Source organism: Phalaenopsis equestris, unplaced genomic scaffold, assembly GCF_001263595.1.
Source record: "Phalaenopsis equestris unplaced genomic scaffold, ASM126359v1 Scaffold000513, whole genome shotgun sequence".
NCBI classification, from domain to species: Eukaryota; Viridiplantae; Streptophyta; class Magnoliopsida; order Asparagales; family Orchidaceae; genus Phalaenopsis; species Phalaenopsis equestris.
The window spans coordinates 2,267,170-2,287,958 of record NW_018164953.1 but is presented as its reverse complement, the minus strand read 5'-3'; the positions used below and the strand labels follow the sequence as shown (position 1 = coordinate 2,287,958).

Genomic DNA, 20,789 nt, shown 5'->3' with positions numbered 1-20,789 from the left:
CATCGTCCCTTCCAGTCGAACACATAATATTCTCTCGGCAATTATACCGTGCACCCATATTGAATTTTCAATGCATACCCAGAATTACATGACTGACATCCATATCAAATAAATCACAGTAAATATAACAAGCATAATGATTGCTTTTACAGAAGTTTGCCTTGCAAATTTTATTAACCGGCACTTCTATTCCCTTCTTAAACCAATTGAAATTGTAAGGATGACAGTCCTTGGAAGTTTTTAATTCAAGAGCTTTAACCTCCTTACTTGAAATCACGTTTTCAGAACAACCACTATTAATTAATAGATTGCATACTTTGCCATGTATCGTGCAAAGAGTGTGGAAAGTAGCATGTTGCAGTAAAGTTATGGGCTACCTTGGGGCGATAAGGATTCTTTCCAAAATACACAAGTGTAACTCTCGCTCTTCTTCAGAAGTATCTTCAATGACTTGCATCTAATACAGACAATCACTACTATTGTCCACCACTTTTTCCTCAAGGAGATGCATCTGCTTCCTCTGCGGACACTAGTTTGATCGGTGATCTGGCTGGAAACATCTTAAGCATATGGATGGTCCCGGTTTACTTTTTAAGTATTATTACACTGCTATAGTGGTTTGGTTGAGGATTTGAAATCATTATCAGCAGCCATTGGTTCCTTGGAGGACTGAAGGTTGCTTCCATTTCCGGGAATATTAACGAGTTTGCTTTGATCAGCACCAAAGGTACTCATTTCAAGTTTATCCTGTATTGATTATTTCAAAACTCCACTGTGTCATACTATAAGCTATTGTTGATTTTCCAGCAAATTTTGATGAGTGCTCAACCCGTAAAATTCTTCGGTATAAGCTCCAACAGAACGAGTGCGTTGTGAACACCTTTGATATTGTATTTACAAGAGCTGTTCATAGTTGTAGGAAGGAAATGGTTGTGCAACAATTACTTCATTTTCTCTAGGTTTTGACGCTGCCCTTTCCTTCCCAACGATGTGTTTGAGTGAGCTGAATCCACCAAGCTACATCACCTCCTTCCAATTTGCACGCAATATATTTCACCTGCCTTTCGGGATATATATCCATGTATTCCAAGAATGATTTTATGGAGTATTCCCAGTCTAAATAATTCTCATTATGAAGGTGACAATCAAACAAGGGGTTGTCTAGCTTGAGCTTGGAATCCCCTCTCATCAAATAGTGGTAATTCTTCAACTAATTTTGAATCAGAAGGAAGGTTTCGTTCTCTTGGTAAAGGTTCCTCTCTGGAATCAAGATGCCCGGAAAGCACCGAATAATTGGAACGTCGGGGCCTTCTATAATCATGATTTTCCAAACTAGCAGCTTCCCCCACAAAAATAGTGACTGGGATGACCAGTGTGATTGCCGGCAAGGGTCTGCCATTGATCCTAGAAGCTCGAAGCTCTTGCCTCATTTCTAGCATAAACTGCTGAAATTGCTAAATTAAGATTTCAAGTTTTTGCTCCATGGCACTCTAAGCTTCTTGCAGCGTTTACCTTGCACGATCATTTTTGCTTCTCTCGACCATGTCTTTGATTCCAACAATGGTGTAGCACCTGAGAGGAGGCAGATAAATGGAAAGAAAAAGGCAGAACAAATATCAGTTGTAACAATATCTTCCAGCTATAATAGAGGATTATATACATCCCCGTAAAGATAGCTCAACACTACTAATAAAAGTATTCAATTTCATTCATGGAGCATGGCGTCGTCGATGAAGTAGAGGAAGAGGAATCAAAGGAGAATCTAGAGAAGGAGCTTCAACTCTAAAGAGATAAGGGAGAGATGCTAGTCCTATAGAGAGTCCTGCGGATAGAGTCGGAGATGGACCATTCATGACCGAGGCACAATATTTTTCGAATAAAGTGTACAGTGAAGGACAAAGCTCGTAGTTTGATTATCGACAGTGGAAGCTGTGAGAATGTAATATCCACGCTGATGGTGAAGAAATTGGGGTTGGCTACACAGTCCAACTCCCTTGCCTCATTGTAAAGGGGAAATAAGTACCAAGTTGATCAACAGTGCATGATTGAATTTTCGATTGAGGATCAACCACACTAGCAAATGTGGTGTGCGTGGTTTCTATGGATGCGTGCCATATTCTGTTGGGGAGGCCATGACAGTTCGACCGCGAGACCCAACACGATGACTTCTAGAATACTTATTGATTTAAAAAGGATGCGAGACACATCGTGCTTTTAACCATTAAGGATGCGAGATACATATACATCACAAAGGAGACAATAGTCCCGAGAGCCACCTTCATGCGGTTGGTCCAAGATGCTCCAGTGGCAATAGCGTTGGTCTTACTACAGGGAATTAAGGAAGAGAATGAGATATCAACACCTAAATAACCACTACTATGTGACTTCTAGGATGTGATGAGTGACAGTAATCCAGAGGGATTGCCTCCACTGAGGAACATTCAACACTCCCTCAATCTCATACCTGGGTCAGTGTTACCAAATATGCATGTCTGCAGATTGTGAACTACATAACACGAGTTGCAGCAACAGGTACAAGATCTTGCCGAGGGAGGGTTGGTCAGAGAGTATACCAGTCCTTGTGCTGTTCTGTCTTGATGGTACCCAAGAAAGACATATCGTGGAGGATGTTCATTGATTGTAGGGACACCAACAAGATTACTATCAAGTACTAGTTCCTCATACCTTTCCTAGATGATCTCTTGGATCAATTGCACGGAGCCATTGCTTTTTCCAAAATCGACTTACGTAGTGAGTACCCCAAATCGGGATGAGGCAGGGAACGAGTGGAAGACCACTTTCTAGATGCGAGATGGATTATACAAGTGGATAGTTATGTCTTTTGGATTGTCTAATCGCCCAACAATTTCATGAGATTGATGAATCAGGTGTTCCAAGTTCACATTAAAAAATTCATGGTGGTGTATTTCAACGACATTCTGGTATACAACAGGTCCAAGGAGGAGCACTTACAACACCTAAGGACGATCTTCGAGCTTTTGCGATCAGAAAAACTATACACCCATCCAAAGAAGTGTCACTTTCTAACAACACATGTATATTTTTTAGGTTATATCGTGTCTAGTGCAGACATTCATTTGAATCCTACATAGATCGAGGCCACTGTGAGCTAGACCGCACTGCAGTCTTTTATCATGTTGAGACAGTTTCTGGGACTGACATCATTCTATAAGCGATTTATCAGGAGCTTCAATACCATCACTGCTCTCCAAACAACTTTTACAAGGAGAGAAATTTCGGTGAACTAATGCAGCTCATATAAGTTTCAACACATTAAAGGAGAAGGTGACTCTGGCACCCGTTTTGGCATGAATGAATTTCAATCAGTTGTTCAAGGTAGATTGTGATGCATCTAACATGGGGATAGGAGTAGTGTCAAGCCAAGGAGGCCACCTCATAGCCTTCTTCAGTGAGAAGTAGAATGAATCCAACAGATAATATTCACCGTACAACAAGGGGTTCTATGCTATTATGAGAGTTCTCAATCACTGGAGCCACTACATACTGAAGAGCAAGTTCGCTTTATTCACGGATCATGCGACTTTGAAATTCTTGAATAGCAAGAAAAAACCGAAGGATCGACACACATCGTGGGTGAAGTTCTTAGTATTGTTCCAGTTCATGTTTAAGCATAAGGCGGGGAGCTAGAATCGTGTAGCAGGCGCATCGAGTCATTGTCACTTGTTGATCACGACGATGCGGGCTCAAGTCGTAAGCTTTGAGGTAGTAAAAAAACTATACGGGACAGTCGAGGACTTTAGGAAAATCTGGGAGCGGGCAGTAGAAGCCTACTGAGCAGTACTTGTTATGTCAGAGTAAGTTGTGTATTCCTAGTTGTTTGCTAGGGTGTCCATTGTTCAGGAAAACTACAGTGGAGGATTGCTTGGATATTTTGGTAGGGATAAAACTCTCTAACTTGTGAGAGAACACGTCTTTTGGCCTCGACCGACGAGAAATGGGGAGCCGCACATTAGGTAATGCTATATTTGTCTTGTGGCCAAAACCAGGGTACAAAATGCAAGACTATATACCCCATTACAAGTACTGGAGGCCCCGTGGGTGGATGTTAGCATGAATTTTGTGGTTGGTCTCTGCAGGATACATCAGAATAATAACTCCATGATGGTTGTGGTGGATCAATTCTCGAAGGTGATGCATTTAGTACTTTGCCACCAGATGTTGGATGCATCACATGTCACTGATTTGTATTTCAGGGAGGTTATGAGACTATAAGAAATACCCAAGGCTATCGCTTCCGATAGGAATTTCAAGTTTCTGAGTTACTTTTGGAGGATCATATTGGGAAAGTAGGCACTAAGCTTCATTTTAGTTTAGTAGCTCACCCATTGACGGATGGTAAGTTGGAGGTAATGATTAGGAGTTTGGGGAATTTGTTGAGGTGCTTTGTGGAAAAGAATATTAAACAGTGAGATTTGATTCTAGCTCAAGCCTAGTTTAATTATAATAGATCCGTGATTCAGACTACGAGGCACACCCCATTTGAGATTGTGTTTGAGTGCAACATGCTCACTCTACTTGACTTGACACTACTCATACCAACATCAGAGATTAATGAGGACATCAAGGATCGGGTGCAAGAGATTTAAAAGCTCCGCGAGGAGGTTGGGAAGGAGATCACTAAGTAGAATTGCCAAGTACTGGACACAGAGAAATAAGAATAAGATCAAGAACTCGAGAGCACGACTCTCCAGTGCTCGGAGGGGAGCGTCGCATCGACAAAATGCAACGCCCCAATAATCAGTTCAGATTCAGAACCCCAAAGCATGACCTTGCAACTACCCAACACATATTAGAGCATTGCAATGCCATATCGCGGCGCACCGATTCCCGTAATTGATTTCAAGAAATTTCTTATTTATCATATTTGTTAACGGGATATGTTGGATTTCAAGTTTTTTCTTGTGCAAAGGAGAGAATAAGCATTATGATGTGTTTTGAAGTGTGGAGATTTTGAGTTTGGTGTAATTTGTGCAATTCTCCTTATTTCCTTTATAGTAGATTTCTTGGTGTGGTGTGACTCTATTTTTTTTTCATTCTCGGGTTTTCCATGTTAAATCTTATGTTCTGTGTTTTGTATGGTTTTTTTGTTTTGTATGTTTTCTTATTTTGTGTGTTTTTATTCAAAGTTTTATTTTGGATCTCTCAAATATGTTTTAGCGAATTTCTCAGCATGTCTCTCAATAGTTGCTTGATTAGTTTGAGGAGTTGATGATGGATGATACTATTCATTGAACGATAGTTCCTCATTACTGTTCACAATATTGTTGATGGGCTATCTGATCAAGAGAGTTGTCAAGAATGCCTGATAAGGAAATTAGATGCCATGGATTACCTCTCCCATGGATTCATACAAAAAAGGAAAGAAGAGGCCCACTGGTTGCTTGGCATCAATAATCGACAATCCCTAATGGATCAAATGGTGAGATAATTAGGGGCATTTTTGTGATTGTTAATATAATTATTTTTTTTTTCTATGTGATTTTTCATATATATACTCATTGAAAAATTGTAGAGTAAAAACCTGTTTAGCTACATTTTTTCTACATAGTACTAGATTGAGACGAGATTCCTAATTTTCAATATTTATTTTTGTTTTTTATTTTTTATTCTTTTCAAAATTTTTTGTTTCTTTGATTTCTTCTTAAAAAGGTTAACCATTATAAATGATAAAAACTATACTGAAGGGGAGTCTCAATAAATACATGCCTTATATTGATTAAATGGAAAAAATTACTTCAATGGTCTTAAATTTTGAAAATTTTTCCAAAAGGAAACGGAAAAATAAGCAATATGTTGAATTCTCCTCCGGAACTAAAAGTTCCAAAATTTGCATTTGAAGATGAAGCATATTTTATGATCATGACATGATTACGGAACATCTTGATGTTCAAAATTTTTAGGTCATACATTCTCTTCACTATTACAAAAGATGTTTGAGATTTTCAAACAAACATGCTAAAAAATTAAGCCAGTTACTCTATTCTATGAAGTAAAAAAGTCTTAACAACTCAGCATGATAATCTCCCTATTGTTGAAGATTTTAACATAGTTAAGGTCTATTGCTTAAACTAGATTATCACTTGCGCGGGCGTCCATATCTTGAATTTCTAGGATGGACACAATTATAGAATTGGGATTTGGTTCTCCTACCCCATGGCCGGTTCAACACCCAAGCCTCTAATGGCTGGCCGACCTCAATTGGGCTCTTATTTGCTTTACTTAGAATTAGTAATTAGGGTTATTTTGCTTTAAACTTATAAATATGTTTCTTATGAGCTAATTTTGAAATTTTTTTTGCTTATTTTATATTTTTGGAGACTTATCTCATTGTTTTTTCTTTCCATTTGGAGTGATGCACTCTCTTCTGTTTCAGGTGGTGTAACTATAGCTTGACCGAAAACAGACAGTTGATGTTTCTAAACTTTTGAATATCTTTGAACCCTTGCTGATATACTTCCCCTTGGCTTTTTTCACCCAAAATAGCTGCTTTAGCCTTTCAAATCCTTCTCGAACACATTCATTTTCAGTATTTTATCATTTATTCTCACCCCTTATGACTATTCTAGTCCTTCCCTTGATCCTTACACACAATTTAAGAACCCTAGATCAATGTCAATTACCTAAATCTTAGAATGCAATGTAGCAATAATGCAATGCTTTTCAAAAAAAATTGTAGAAAGAAAATGCGTTCTCGAGTTTTTTGCAGGATTCTATAATGAATTGGATCAAGTTAGCGTTCATATTTTAAGAAAAGAGAACCCACCATCTAGTGTTCTCATTTATGCGTTGAAGAAGCAAAAAAATATAGCAATGCTTGATAATGTTATCACTAAAATATTGGCTATGACAAGCACTGAACAACAATAACAAGCCTTTATCCCACTAAGTGGGGTCGGCTACATGAATCATTTTTCTCTATTGCTTCCTATTGAGTGTCATATTTTCATCTAAGTCTAATAAATTAAGATCATTTTTTTATACAATATGCCCAAGTCTTTCTAGGTCTACCTTTGTCTTAACATATGTTGAATCTAAAACATCTAATCTCTTGACTAGATCGTTAGATGGTGGACGTTTAATGTGACCAAACCATCTAAGACGACTCTCTATAATTTTGTTAGCCACTAGGGCTATACCAACCCTATCACGAATATATTCATTTCACATTTTGTCTCTAAGCGTAAAACTAACAAAAATCTCAATTCACACAATAGTATATCTCTATCCTGAAGAAACAATGCAAAAAGAAATCACAAACACATCATAAATTAGTATATATCATGTGCAGTTTTCTTCCTTTAAACCATGTCTCTTCTACTAGACATATCAAATTAAAGTTTTTTTTTCCTAAAAGAAATCATTAATTGTAACAGTAAGTTTGACTTAGTGAACAATTATAATCTTAATATGCATTAAATTATTATATTAATGTTATGCATGAATGATAAAAAAAAAAATACAGTTCATTTTTTATGAAATTTTAACTTTTATTTTAAATTTATTCTCGTTTCAGTTTGTCTTTACGATTTTCAACTTCTTTAAAAGTCATAACACGATTACCGTCATACTCTAAAGTATTTTAAAAAATGTACCCTAATGTATTCTAAAAAAATATAGCTATAGATAACTTAAAAATGCACCCAAAAATACAGCTTTATCATTTCCTATGCGTGCATGGGTACATCGTATCCTCTGTCAGTATCATCTAAGGGTAATCTTATACAACTTAACATGTATATTTCATTTCATGTCAGATTAAAATCTTCTAAAATATACCTTCATATTGTTATTTTCCTCCTATTTGTCATAATAATTAAACCTTTCAAAATGTCATACATGAATGAAATATTTGTTTTAAACTATTTAATAAATCAATTATTATTTAATAAAACATTAATTTAATCCATAAAAGAAAATACTTTAAAGTCTGTTTGGGGCATCTGTATCGAATTAATAAGTTGATGCGCAACAACTGTGGCAAAAAGCTGGTGTGGAAAAGCTCGTTTTCTGTTTGTTTTTTGCTGTCTTGAAATAACTGTCCTGCAGTTGTTTCTGTACAAATGAGCTTTCTGCCCTTATACTATAATGTTGTTTATAACAGAGCTAATCCCGCTACTACATTTCATATTTGAAAACAAATATTCAGTTTTAATGTTATAACATAAAAACAGACACCTTACAAAATAGTAACACGACAATCAAAATTATAAAAAAAATTATTAAAATAATAATTAATTATTTGAAAATATTATTTTTAAAATGCAATTAGCTAAGTCACGAGGTAATCCGTTCTTCAATGAAACTCTCCACACCTGATCACTATCGGCGGTGGAATCCTTAAACTAATCCGCCCATCTAAAAAAGTCACAGTTCTCTGTTTTTTCCCTGGACACCTATAAAATTGTCTCCCATAGTTATATGAATGTCTTGAAGTAAGCAGGAAACATTATAGTCCACAGTAGTAATACAATGCTTTAGAAGTGCCAGAAGTCTTCAAGCTCATTTTATCTGAAGGTTTAAAACCACACAGCATATACCCTGAGATGCAATATTAGTAATAAAGAATATTAGAAGTAATCAATTCAGGTTTTATGAAACAGTGAGGTTTCAGAGAACAAAATATAAACCAACGAATCTGTCACTACAACAAGATAGTAGACCTTATTAAAAAAATGGGTTTTTGGTTGCCTTTAAACCACGTAATTTCCAGTTTGCACGTTTTTCACATATTTATATCACACAGAAAAGCCATATAGAAGAACCTTAAAAGTCATGACACTGAAAAATGAGAGAAACTCGGTTGACTTAATTGTGATTTCACACATGTCAAGAACTAATAGAAACGTATAGACCATCTAGAAGAACCCATTAGGTCGAATATATCATCATAAACCTCTAAACAAAAATAGAAAAAAATGCAGCAAGAATTTACATTACCAATTACACACGGTTGTATTACATGTCATCCAAGTGGGAAGAAATACATGCAAAAGAACTGAAAATAACATTGATATTAAAAATATTCATCATTGCATAAATCATCAATACTATAAATAATAAAAATTTGCACAACACATTGCAAATAAAGTAACACAAAAAAATACAATCAGTTCATTCAGTCGTCAATGATGACATCTGTAATTCGCTCCCCCGCACTTTCCCTATATTGGGTGTAAGTCTTAGACAAATCTCTTTCAGTCTGTGATAAAGATTGTTCTAGACGATTTTCATATGTTTTAACAGTGACATGTGAATGATCTTCATTAGTATTATTGAAGTCAATGAGATGCGTGAAGGATGTCATCGAATATAGTTGTGTAGAATTATTGTGGCGACCACAATCTGCACTTGCTTGAGAAATGAATATGACGATATATCCCTCAGTATGACCCATTTTTTCTTCCAAATTTTAAATGTTCTTTCAATGACACCGTGTAAGGACGAGTTTTTCTTGTGAAACATCTTTCCTATCTCGAGCGACATTGCCAACTCTTTCAAAATCAGTAATGTGGTATTGTATCCGAAAATGACTTTAGAAACTTTTTTTTGTAAAAGGTATCTATCATTTACCAAACAATATTTATCTGATATAAATACAATAATTAGTATTATAGTGAAAACACATTCTTTTTAGTTGAAACTCAAGCAAACCTAGGGGTGGCTGCGGAAAGTTATATTTCTTAGTTCTTATGACAAATTTGAATGTTTTCTCAAAAGTAAACTCTGAAAAGCAATTAACAAATTATACAATTAAACTTTTCTCAAAAGTAGAGAAATTAATATTGCCCAAGATAGAAAACCAAAGCATATCCAAAGTAACATAAATATTGTCCCAATGAAAAACAAATATAAATTGTTCAATTAGAAAAAAATGGAATTTGAGTGCCCCCGTATCATAAAAATAACAAATAATTGACCCAACAGTCAGGGGTCATAATCATGAAGAAATCGCTTTAGGACGGGTCTTCAAACAACTTCATTGAGAACCAATACAACACCCCCAACATTTACACACACCACCAGCAACACCATCATGACACTGAAGAACCACCCCCAACATCTACACATACCACCAAGAGCACCACCACTATGAAACTGAAGAACCACCCCCAACATCTATACACACCACTAAGAGCACCACCAAATGTACCATGAACACTAACATCACCACTAAGAATACTGCCTCCAGTATCAACACACCACCAACAACACCGCCCCAAGCATCAACACGCACCACCATGGCTCATCACCACCACCAACAATACACAACGCTGTGGTACAAAAAAAAAAGCATAACCCACACCATCATTACAAACATTACCACCAACATAGCATATCCTTCCTCCACTGATGAGGGCAAACCACCAGCAAGACTAACCAACGAGCAGCACAACAAGGCTGTTCCAATTGAACCAACAAAATGAAGGGACGAACATATATAGGGTACCCAAAACATTGTTATGACAAATCAAACACCCTCTTGCATCCATCTTTTAAATTCTCACTCAAATAGCAAAGGCTATGATAAAACCCAAACTCATATTTTTCATTTTTATCAAATTCACGTCCGAAGATCGTGGCATGCGTAAATGTATCAAATTCTTAGTTCAAAAAATCGCTTATGGAAATTGATTTGTAAAGAGTAATGTTTCTTATACTCTGTATACAATTATCCAAAAAAATGAAATAGAGGGGAGAGCCCAACTGAGCAAGCCACCCTAATTATTCCTAAAAAAAGAAATGAAATCAATATATGGAATTGATTTGTATACAACACAACTCTATATAATTAGCCAAAAAAATTCTTACGAGTAAATCACAAGGACACATGGACCACAATAGAAAAACCTAAAACCGCTAAAAATCAAACTATAGATCGCAAGGAACAAGGTACAAATGACAAATCTTCAAACTATGAGCTAATTTCAATGCCAATTGTGTAGGGTAGAGATTGCCAATCAGAGAATGCCACTGGAACCAAGTATTCAGAGAGAAAGTAGAAAGGCAGGAGAAGGTAAATGCCACCAGAACCAACTGAACATAGTTAGGGGGAGAGGAGGAGCTACAGTAGACCCAAGCACAGGGTCGAAGTGTGATAGGGAGGAGAGGAGGAGAAGCTAGGGCAGAGGGTCGTACAACGAAGATATGACGCGAAAGAAGCGTGTTGCAGGGTTGAGGGAAACTGACGTATTATCATATGAACGGAACACAGGTCGTGGGGTTGAACTTGTGTCCCGCAGCTTACTCAAATAAGCCGAAAAGCCACAACTTTTTTCTAAATGCAAGCTTTTGCGTTTTCTCATCACGCCGCAGCTAAAGAGCGACCTTAAACGCCGCCTAGTTTTAAAGGACTGTTATAAAAGCTTAATTCCTCACTTCACTTCTTTGACTATCACCTAATAATTAAATGTGCATATAATTATCATAATCTCTTTTACATAAAACTTAAATATATCTATTGAAATATCAGTAAATTGACACATAAATCAAAATACTTTTCATTACCTTAATATCAGGTTCGATTCGGCTCTTCCTACACTGCTTGGTTTCTCCTCTTTAATTTTGGGATTTTAATAGCTTCAATCCTATTTTGACATAAACTTAAATTTAACAATTAAATAATATACTTATATATATAATTAAATGACGTCATTCATTAAAACAAATTAATAAAACTTACCCGTCAGCTTCGATCGACCACCCTAAAGCATGAGCTTCCCTTCTCTTCTTCCCTCATTCTTGGTTCGATCCAAAGCTGCACTACCTGGAATTCTTCTTCCTCCTCTTCCTCTACATGCATGCGAACATGATAAATCTCGTCTCCTTCAGTTCTTCTCTTTCGCACAACTCGATAGCCCTAACAGCCGCATGCAAGGCTCGCAACTTCAACTCTCCCTCTCCTGTCGACAGAGCTGCAAACCTCTTCTCTTCCTTCAAAGTTCGGAAGGTAATTAGTGCACGTAGTCGATCACCCCCCTTCTTCCTCTTCAGTTGCGCATAGGAGCTCGAAGAATAGATTCATCCTGACCGAGGCTCGATCGTCCTTCCACACACTCAAACTTCCTCCTCTTTGACTAATGCTCGACGTTGAAACGGGTAGGATAGATATACAATGACTTCTCTTAATCTCCCTCTCCCCCTTTCCTATCGTTATCTCCTTCTAGTTCCTCTCGTCTCTGTTTCGAATGAGGGGAAGTTTTCAAAATAGCGTGAAATAAATTTTCATATGACTGAATGCATCTCCTCTACCCCCCTCGACACCCATTTATTTATTTCTATGAAAAATTCAATTATTATACTGCACTTTCTTACATACAAAGCTTCATATGGAGCAATTCCAATACTAGTTTAATAACTGTTATTATAAGCAAATTCTACCAAAGGAATATGTGATTCCCAACAACAACAACAACAACAAAGCCTTAATCCCACTACGTGGTGTCGGCTACATGAATCCTTTTTCTCCACTGCGTCCTATTTAGTGTCATATTTTCATTTAGTTCTAGTAAATTAAGATTATTTTTAATACATAAGCCCAAGTCTTCCTAGGTCTACCTCTGCCTTTCTTAACACAAATTGAATCTAAAACATCTACTCTCCTAATCGGATCATCAGATGGTCGACGTTTAATGTGACCAAACCATCTAAGGCGACTTTCTCTAATTTTAATATCACGAATATGTGATTCCTAACCTCCACAAAAAAATGAAGGACACGTAACCTTAGTAGATTCTCCAAAGTTTGAATAGTCTTCTTTGACTAGTCATCTATTTAAGGGTGATCTGTTGTACTAAAAGTCAATCTAGTAATTAAAGCTTCCTGAACATTCTTACATAATCTGGAAGTAAATATGTCATCTCTGTTGAAGATAATAGACATAAGCACTCTATGCAATCTCACAATTTGATCCTCATTTAATTTGACTAAACTCTTCATTGGATCTGTTTGTCTAATTGGTTGGACATGAGTGAAATTAGTCAACCTATCAACAATTACCCATATCACATCACGACCCCAACATTATATAGGCAACCCAATCATAAAGTCCATATTAATATCCTCCTATTTTTAATCTGGAATCGTTAAAAGCTGTAACTGACCTCTCAGACTCTATTTTTCTTTTTTTACTAGCTGGCTTGAAGGACAATTAGTCACAAACTCTGCCATGCTCTTTTTCAATCCTAACCATCAAAATGTTTCCTTGAGATCTTGGTATATTTGTTACTCCCAGGGTGAATAGTACAGCCGGATAAATGTGTTTCCTCTAGAATTTCTTTCCTCAGATTATCATATCTGGAACATAAACCCTACTTATATATTTCAATAAACCATCATGATCTATCACATACTTCTCCAAACTGCACATCCTAACCTGCTCCAGGATTTTCTAAACACTGCTATCTCTGGCTAATGAATCATCGATTATGCTTTTCAAAGCAGACTGCATAGTCAACTAATTTAATTGAACTATACTATCATCACCATAATTATAGATAGCTTCAACTTTTCCAGATATTTAAGTAACTGCTATTGTTGAGTAAATAAATAGTTTAAAATACCTGAAGCTTTCCTACTCTACGCATCTACAAACGCATTTGCCTTTTCCGGATGATACTGAATATCCAAATCAGTCTTTAATAAACTCCAGCTATCTCCTCTGCCTCAAGTTTAACTTTCTAAGTAAAGTTGTACTTCAAACTCTAATGAACCAGTAATACCTCATACTTAACTCCATACAGATAATGCCTCCATATCTTAAGTGCAAACACAACTGCTACAAGCTCCAAATCAAGTGTGGAATAAGTTTTTCATGATTTTTCAACTGCATTAAAGCATAGGCAATGACTTTTCCATGCCGCATAAGTACACAACCCAAACTCTTCAAAGATGCATTAGTGAATACCTAAAATCTATTTGAATCTGAAAAAATACTCAATATTGGAGTAGACATTTAACAAGTCTTCAGCTTTTGAAAAGTTTCTTCACAACAATCTGCCCATTCAAACTTCACTATCTTTTGAATCAATCTTGATACTGGCAACAATCTATGAAAACTCCTCTAGAGTCTCTTGTAATAAGCAATCAGACCTAGAAATCTCTTGACTTCAATAAAGTAGTAGGCATTGATTAATCTACAATCACCTTGTTCTTGTTATGATTCACTAATATGCCATCTTCACTAATAATATGCCAAAAAAAACGCACTTCTAAGCCAAAATTTACATTTAGAAAATTTGACATATAATATATTCTACTTCAAAATATGCAGCACAACATGCAAATGATATGGCTGGCTTCATCTCTGGAATGCCCCAAAATATTGTTTATAAAAACAAGCACAAAATTATTCAAAAACTGACTGAAAACCTTGTTCATCATATCCATAAAAATTGCTAGAGCATTAGTCAATCCAAATAACATCATCACGAATTCATAGTTCCCATATTTGGCCTTGAAAGTTGTCTTTGTTATATCTTCTTCCTTAATCGTCAACTGGTGATAACCTGACCTTAGATCAATCTTTGAAAATACAGAAGATTCATCCAACTGATCAAACAAATCGTTATTCCTTAGTAGTAGATACTTGTTTTTAATTGTACTCTTATGCAACTTCTTGTAGTCAATGCTCATTTTGAAGCTCTCATCTTTCTTCACGAATAATACTGGAGCTCCACAGGGTGAGTTGCTATGTCTATTATCTAGCAATTCCTACAATTAATTCTTCAACTTTTGTAACACCTTAACTGTTATTTGGAGGTTGTCTTGAATACAGGTTCAGAACCTCATAAGAGCTCAATAGTGAAATCAATCTCTCTTACTGCTGGTTGCCCTGGTAAAACATCAAGGAAAACTTTTGGATTTTCTCTTACTACCGGAATATCGCCCAAAGACTCGACATTTTTAGAAGTATCTATTACCCGAGCACGAAAATCTTGATTTTCACGATTCAACAATTTGAAAGCCTTCAAATAGGTAATTCTCATGACTGTCAATCCTCTATCACCACCAACTTTAACTTCTGCCTCCCCAAGTTATTTATCTTGATACTTTTTTTATTGCATTCAACTGTGACAAAGTTTCTAGAAAATCAAACCATGCCTAAAATCACCTCAATCTCCACCAAGGGTAACACAATAAGTTGTGCATCAAAATGTTTTCCACCTATCATTAACTTCACTTTGCATGAGTTATTAACTTCCAGAAAGGTACTATTTAGTACTCTAATCGATAATATCACATACATTAACATAATATTCAATTCCATCACTTTAACCAATTACTCAGCTATAAAAGAGTGATGTTTTTAAAACAAATAATAATCTTATTGGTTTATTCCGAAGATAAATGATACCTATCAATAAAACCATTGTAGTAAACAATTGAAATTGACTTATTAATATAATTAATTTTCTTACATTGTGTTGTGAATAACATGACATGAATTCTATGATGATTAATGGTGCACTGGGTTAAAATTATTAGAAGTGAAACATACCTGACGTCAGAGGAGTTCTTAGTTTTCTGCTGCGAAAGACATAACCTAGGCTAGACACTTTGTTTGGTCTGACCAGGATTTGGCACTAATCCTGAAGATTCAATAGCTCTCGGTCTACCAATGATCTTATGAGGTGGTGCAACGCTGCCCCTAGAATCTGTTGTAGCCCTATGACCCAATCTAGGGCAATTCCTCACCATATATCTTAGGTGGTGGCATTAAAAGAAAGTGTTGAATCCAAACAGACACTCGCTCTTATTAGACCTTCCACAATTGTCACATTTCCTTACTTCAAACTGAGGTACCAACATTTCTTATATCTAGGAATAGAGCAAGGAATAATTATCCTTGATTGTCAACATTAAGTAGGGGAAAATTTTTGAAGAACATAGAGGATTCACATGTTCCATTTCAAAGAAGCATTTTTTTAAAATTTTAGCAAAACCCAAAACATTTAGTTGTCACTTTTAATTTTAGGATTTTTAGAAACCTTTCCAATTAACCATTCTAAACTAAACGTAGAATTATTAAACTAGTGATTAGATTGTTTGAAAATTAAACTATTTCTTGTGGGATTGTTATACAAACTCATAATCCATATACTACTTAATCGACACGTATACTTACATGATATTAAGTGCGTCAATGCATGTACAGATCACTCCTTTCAAATGCCACAATTTTTTGCTATAGTCAAAGGATCACCATTTGCATGTCTTCTATTGTAAGCTCCTAAATACCTCTTTATTTGGTTCTCTTCATGATGTTTCTTTCTCCCAATTAAAGTTTCTATCAAAATAGGAAGACAATTTTTGGTGACCAGAAGGTGAGAGGTGAGGGTGAATGAATTAAATATTTCGGATTTAGGTTTAGGATTGGGGAAAATAAATCCTTAAAAGATTTAATGTTTATGAGATCTGATATCAAAATGATAGTAGAACATCGATTTAGGGTTACTAAATGGTGTGAGGTGATAAATAAGAGGGTTAGGTAAGTTGTGGGATTGAGAAAGGAGGGTGAAAAAATGACGGCGACTGAGAAATTGAGGTTATCAGAAGCTGGACAGCAAGCTGGGACGTAAAACCTTCTGGTCGGCTGCGAAACTGGTGGTGCAGGTCTTTGGATGCCAAGAGAGATCATCATTTTGATCCAATCAGACATCACCCAAGTATTGCATCTTTGATCTGCGTTGTTATGTCATTACATGAATATCTTAGCCTGTCTTCTCCGTTATCAATGTAAACTGTATTGAAGCGGGGAAAGGATTCTGCATTCTATTGTTATATATTAAAATTCTGAGAATTGCATCTTAATAGCCTTGCACATCGCAATGCTCTTCTTCTGTTGTTAGCGTGTGCAAATTCATTCCCTGTTGATATTTAATTAACTGCTTTTTGAGTTTTGTAACTAACAATTGACCTGCTTTCTTTTTTCTATATACTTTATTATCTGTTTGTGATCTAATAATTCATTAGTTTTCAAGCTGCAATTATGTCAACAGATTGCTTTTGCCTTCTCCTCAAAATTTATAATCAATTTTTTCTGGTCTCTATTCACTTCAGGTTTATCTGTGATGTCTCTAGCTTGATTACAAATTTCTTGTTTGCACTTTCTTTCACATCTACTGTCTCAATACTGAAAAGGCTGATTTGAAAGTAGCTAACAATAGTTTCTGTTAGCTCGTTACTTTTTGTTTGGTCACTTTTAGCTTAAGTGAAGCGAATCAGATCGGGGTTTTCATAATCAAATTTTTTGTATGCTGACATGATTTTTATTTGATTGTTCATCCTCCGAAGGGTTCATTATCTTTTTGGACAGTTCCCTCGTGAAAAAACAATGAAAAGCCAAACTCCAGGTTAAATGAGCCTACCTTGCAACAGCTCCAAACCTTTTACTTTTTACGAAAAGTTAAAGCTTGCAGGCATCTAATTTTACATATCATTATGGCACGTTATATATGGATTACTTGCATTTTTCAATGAATATTGATCCATGCTTCTAGCGAACATGAATTATCCTTTTCTCAGGTATGCTAAACAATGCCCCATGCCACTTGATGTCACTTCCAGTTTTTTTATGCCATTGTCATTTGGAAGATTTACCTACATACCTCTCAATTCTTATGTATTTACATGTCTAACACCTTAAGTTCATTTTTTACATATATGCCATCTTATGCAGGAAAAAGTGTATTTCACTTTTTTAGGTTAAAATAGTGGTACTTTTGTTGTGATATGAATGATTTGGGTGGTATAAATATAAAAAACAAAAATATAAAAAACAAAAAACAAAGTTTAGGTGTTAAATATGTAGATACATAGGAATTGTGTGGTATGCATGTTCATGCCCCACATCCTTTTCTTTTACTAGTTGCTGATGTGTATTCTTTTCTAGTTTTTCTAATACTTATTTCCAGCGGTTTCAATGTTCAAACTTTGATGTGGACCAAAAAATTTTACCTGTTGAAGTTTTTTTCTCCTATTTCAGTGCCGCATTTGGTTTGCTGTGTCATTTGTGCCATTTTCATCATGGTTAGATTTTACATAATATGATCAATATGTTTTTTTGATACTGATCACATTACCAAAATTTCTAGGAATCATAAGAATCCTTGTTTTCATTTTGGTTCGATTATGCTATTGATAGTGGTTTATGGCAACACTTGATCATTCAATGCTTATTGTTTGGTTTTAAGTTTCCTATCAATGCAGTGTGCTTTTTTTACTATCTTTTAATTTTTTCTGCTAACGAAGCATCCAAAATTATCTTGAAATTTTGTGCAGGTCAAACAATTGACCAACAGCATACCATATATATTAGATACGATACAGCTATCATCTGTAGTGGAAGTACAGGTATATATTAGAAACTCTATGAGAATAGTAAAATATATTCCCATGGTCTTTTTTTTTAAGATAATTACATACTTAGCACTCGAAACATTCTTATTGACAAAATAGCACTCATGTAATTTTTTGAACTATCGAATTGATGAAGTAACGCATGCCATGATTGGGAATTTGATAAAAATGAAAAATCTATTGGGAATTTGATAAAAATAAAAAATATGGGTTGGGTTTTATAGTGAATTTTTATATTTGAATGAAAATTTGAAAAATGAATCAATGCGGGTGCTAATTTTTTAAATAACAATGTTTCAAATGCTATGTATGTGATTGCCACCCAATACATAGCACAAAAATATTATGTATTTACATATCTCACACCAAAAATTTCATATTTAAACCGTAACACTCAAATATTTAATATCACATCAAAATTATCACCATCACCACCTTAAAAGTGAAATACCCCTTTTCATGTATAGGTTTAAAACACCAATATGCCATGTGTGTAAATATAAAAGTTAGTCGAGATATGCAAATCCATAAGAATTATGTGCTACATATGTAAAATTTATCCCTTTTTTTGCGCCATCATCCTTTTTCCTCTTCAATGAGGTATTTTGCTCTTCCACAAAAAAAAAAAATTTCCCTAACACTCCTTCACTCTAGGGTGAGAAAATAAGGCAACGTGACGATTGGATGGCATGGTTATTGCACCCAGCTGGTCAGTCTGGTTCTGCTTCTGGCTTGCAATCTTCAACCATGTCTGGTTACAACGAGCTGGAAGGTAAGCTTCGCGCCGTTTGTTTAGACTTAGAAGATGCTCCCAACAACTCTGGCTTGGGAGATTTAACTCAAAATGAAGTAGTTCTCACCGGATCAGCTTCTGCTAACAAAATAGTCACCTGTCAGTAGTAAGACATTTTGACAATGGAGTTATTTAAAGCAGCAGATATTCTGTTTAGATCTGTATCATGAATCAGAAGCCAGAAACTTAGATTTTAGAGGTTCTGGAATGATGGTGGAAGAGGCTTAACCTCTAATCACAACTTCTTTTGACACCTCGTTATGGAAATGGAAAAAAAATTAGAAAATTGATTCTGTAGTTTTCACTAATGGGATAAAAAGGGTGAAATTTAGAAAGAGATGAAAAAAATAAAGAAATACGTGTTACAGGAAAGAACTTTTATGGTGTAGTTGTACAGATTGGCTTGGAACTTATCTGTGGATGCTGGTGGATGATGAGAAGATGCGTTCTCATGTTTTCTTTCTATTTCTCTATTGAAGTTGATTCGGTTTTTATTTTTGTGGTTACAAGATTGTGAAATCAACTATATCATGACTGGAATTTACAATTTATTTGGAATGGTCTGACATTGATTATTTAACTGATTTATCCATGGCATCAATTACTATTGATGTTTTGCTTTACAAAAATAGCCTAGACATGTTTTTTTTATTGTGTTGCTCATGATTGCAGTAACATGTATTCTAAGTTGTTTTGTATGTCACTGCATGGTTTATATTTATGGGGAATTTACATGCCACAATTTTATGTATTCACATTTTCAATACCTAAAGTTTGATATTTACACTTAGAACATTTTGGTGACATAAACATATGTATAAAAAGGTGTATTTCATTCTTGAAAGTTAATAATGGCAGTAATTCTGTTGTGATGTTAAAATTTTGACTGTTATAAATGTAAAAATGAAAGTTTAGGCATTAGATTTGCAAGTATGTGAGAATTGTGTGGTACGTATGAATGCAACCACATATCTATTTAAATTATAATATTCCAAAATTTTGAAAATTTGGCTGAAAAGAAGAATTAAATTTCTTATATATATTTTTGCATGGCAATACCTTTCTCATTCATCAGTATATTCTTTGCCATACTTTATTAACAAGCACATATTAATACCATAGTACTAGATTTTCTTTCTGTGTGCCTGCAGGCATTATTTGGAAATTGCGTGGGTGATAGCAAAATATTGTTTTCTTTTAATTGACCGTCTTAATCCCCATCAAATGATATTGTATAGCCAGAATGTCGCCTTACCAAATAGGGATAAGTTGTTAAAGTTGCACAAGTAGGGATTCTCCCTTTTAAACAGCCAATTTGCTCCAGTGGGCTGGCCTCCTCGGGTCGTGGCCGACCTCCTTGGGTCGGCAACGTCATTACAACTAGCCAGCCCCCTTGCTCGGGTCGGCCACCCTTCTCCAATTGGCCGGCTCCCTTGGGGTCGGCCACCAAGCTCCACCTAGCCGGCCCTCTTGGGTCAGCCACCAGCTCCTTAAGTTGGCTTCTGTGGATCAGCTACTTGTTTCAGTAGGATGCCTTGGTTGGCCACCCCCAATGTTCAAACAGCAAACATCGACATTCTCTAACACTTAAGAATGA

The 20,789-nt window shown here is 35.6% G+C and overlaps 1 protein-coding gene across 4 annotated transcripts in view; it reads left to right on the top strand.

The window, feature by feature from the left end:
- The window catches only part of LOC110028499 (la-related protein 1C-like), a 31,509-nt gene extending 11,729 nt beyond the window's left edge, over positions 1-19,780 (top strand). Inside the window, exons 5-6 of one of the 4 annotated variants that reach the window (XR_002294427.1) lie at positions 17,357-17,565; positions 18,322-18,359. Coding sequence is in view for 2 of the 4 variants with exons in the window: in XM_020730367.1 (XP_020586026.1) it covers positions 18,322-18,393; positions 19,054-19,299 (318 nt within the window). In the remaining 2 variants the exon portion in view is untranslated. Of the gene's footprint in view, positions 1-17,356; positions 17,566-18,321; positions 18,394-19,053 lie in introns of those variants that run through there. The other 3 variants (XR_002294425.1, XM_020730367.1, XM_020730368.1) reach the window with 3 other exon arrangements.
- The last annotated feature ends 1,009 nt before the right edge of the window (positions 19,781-20,789 follow it).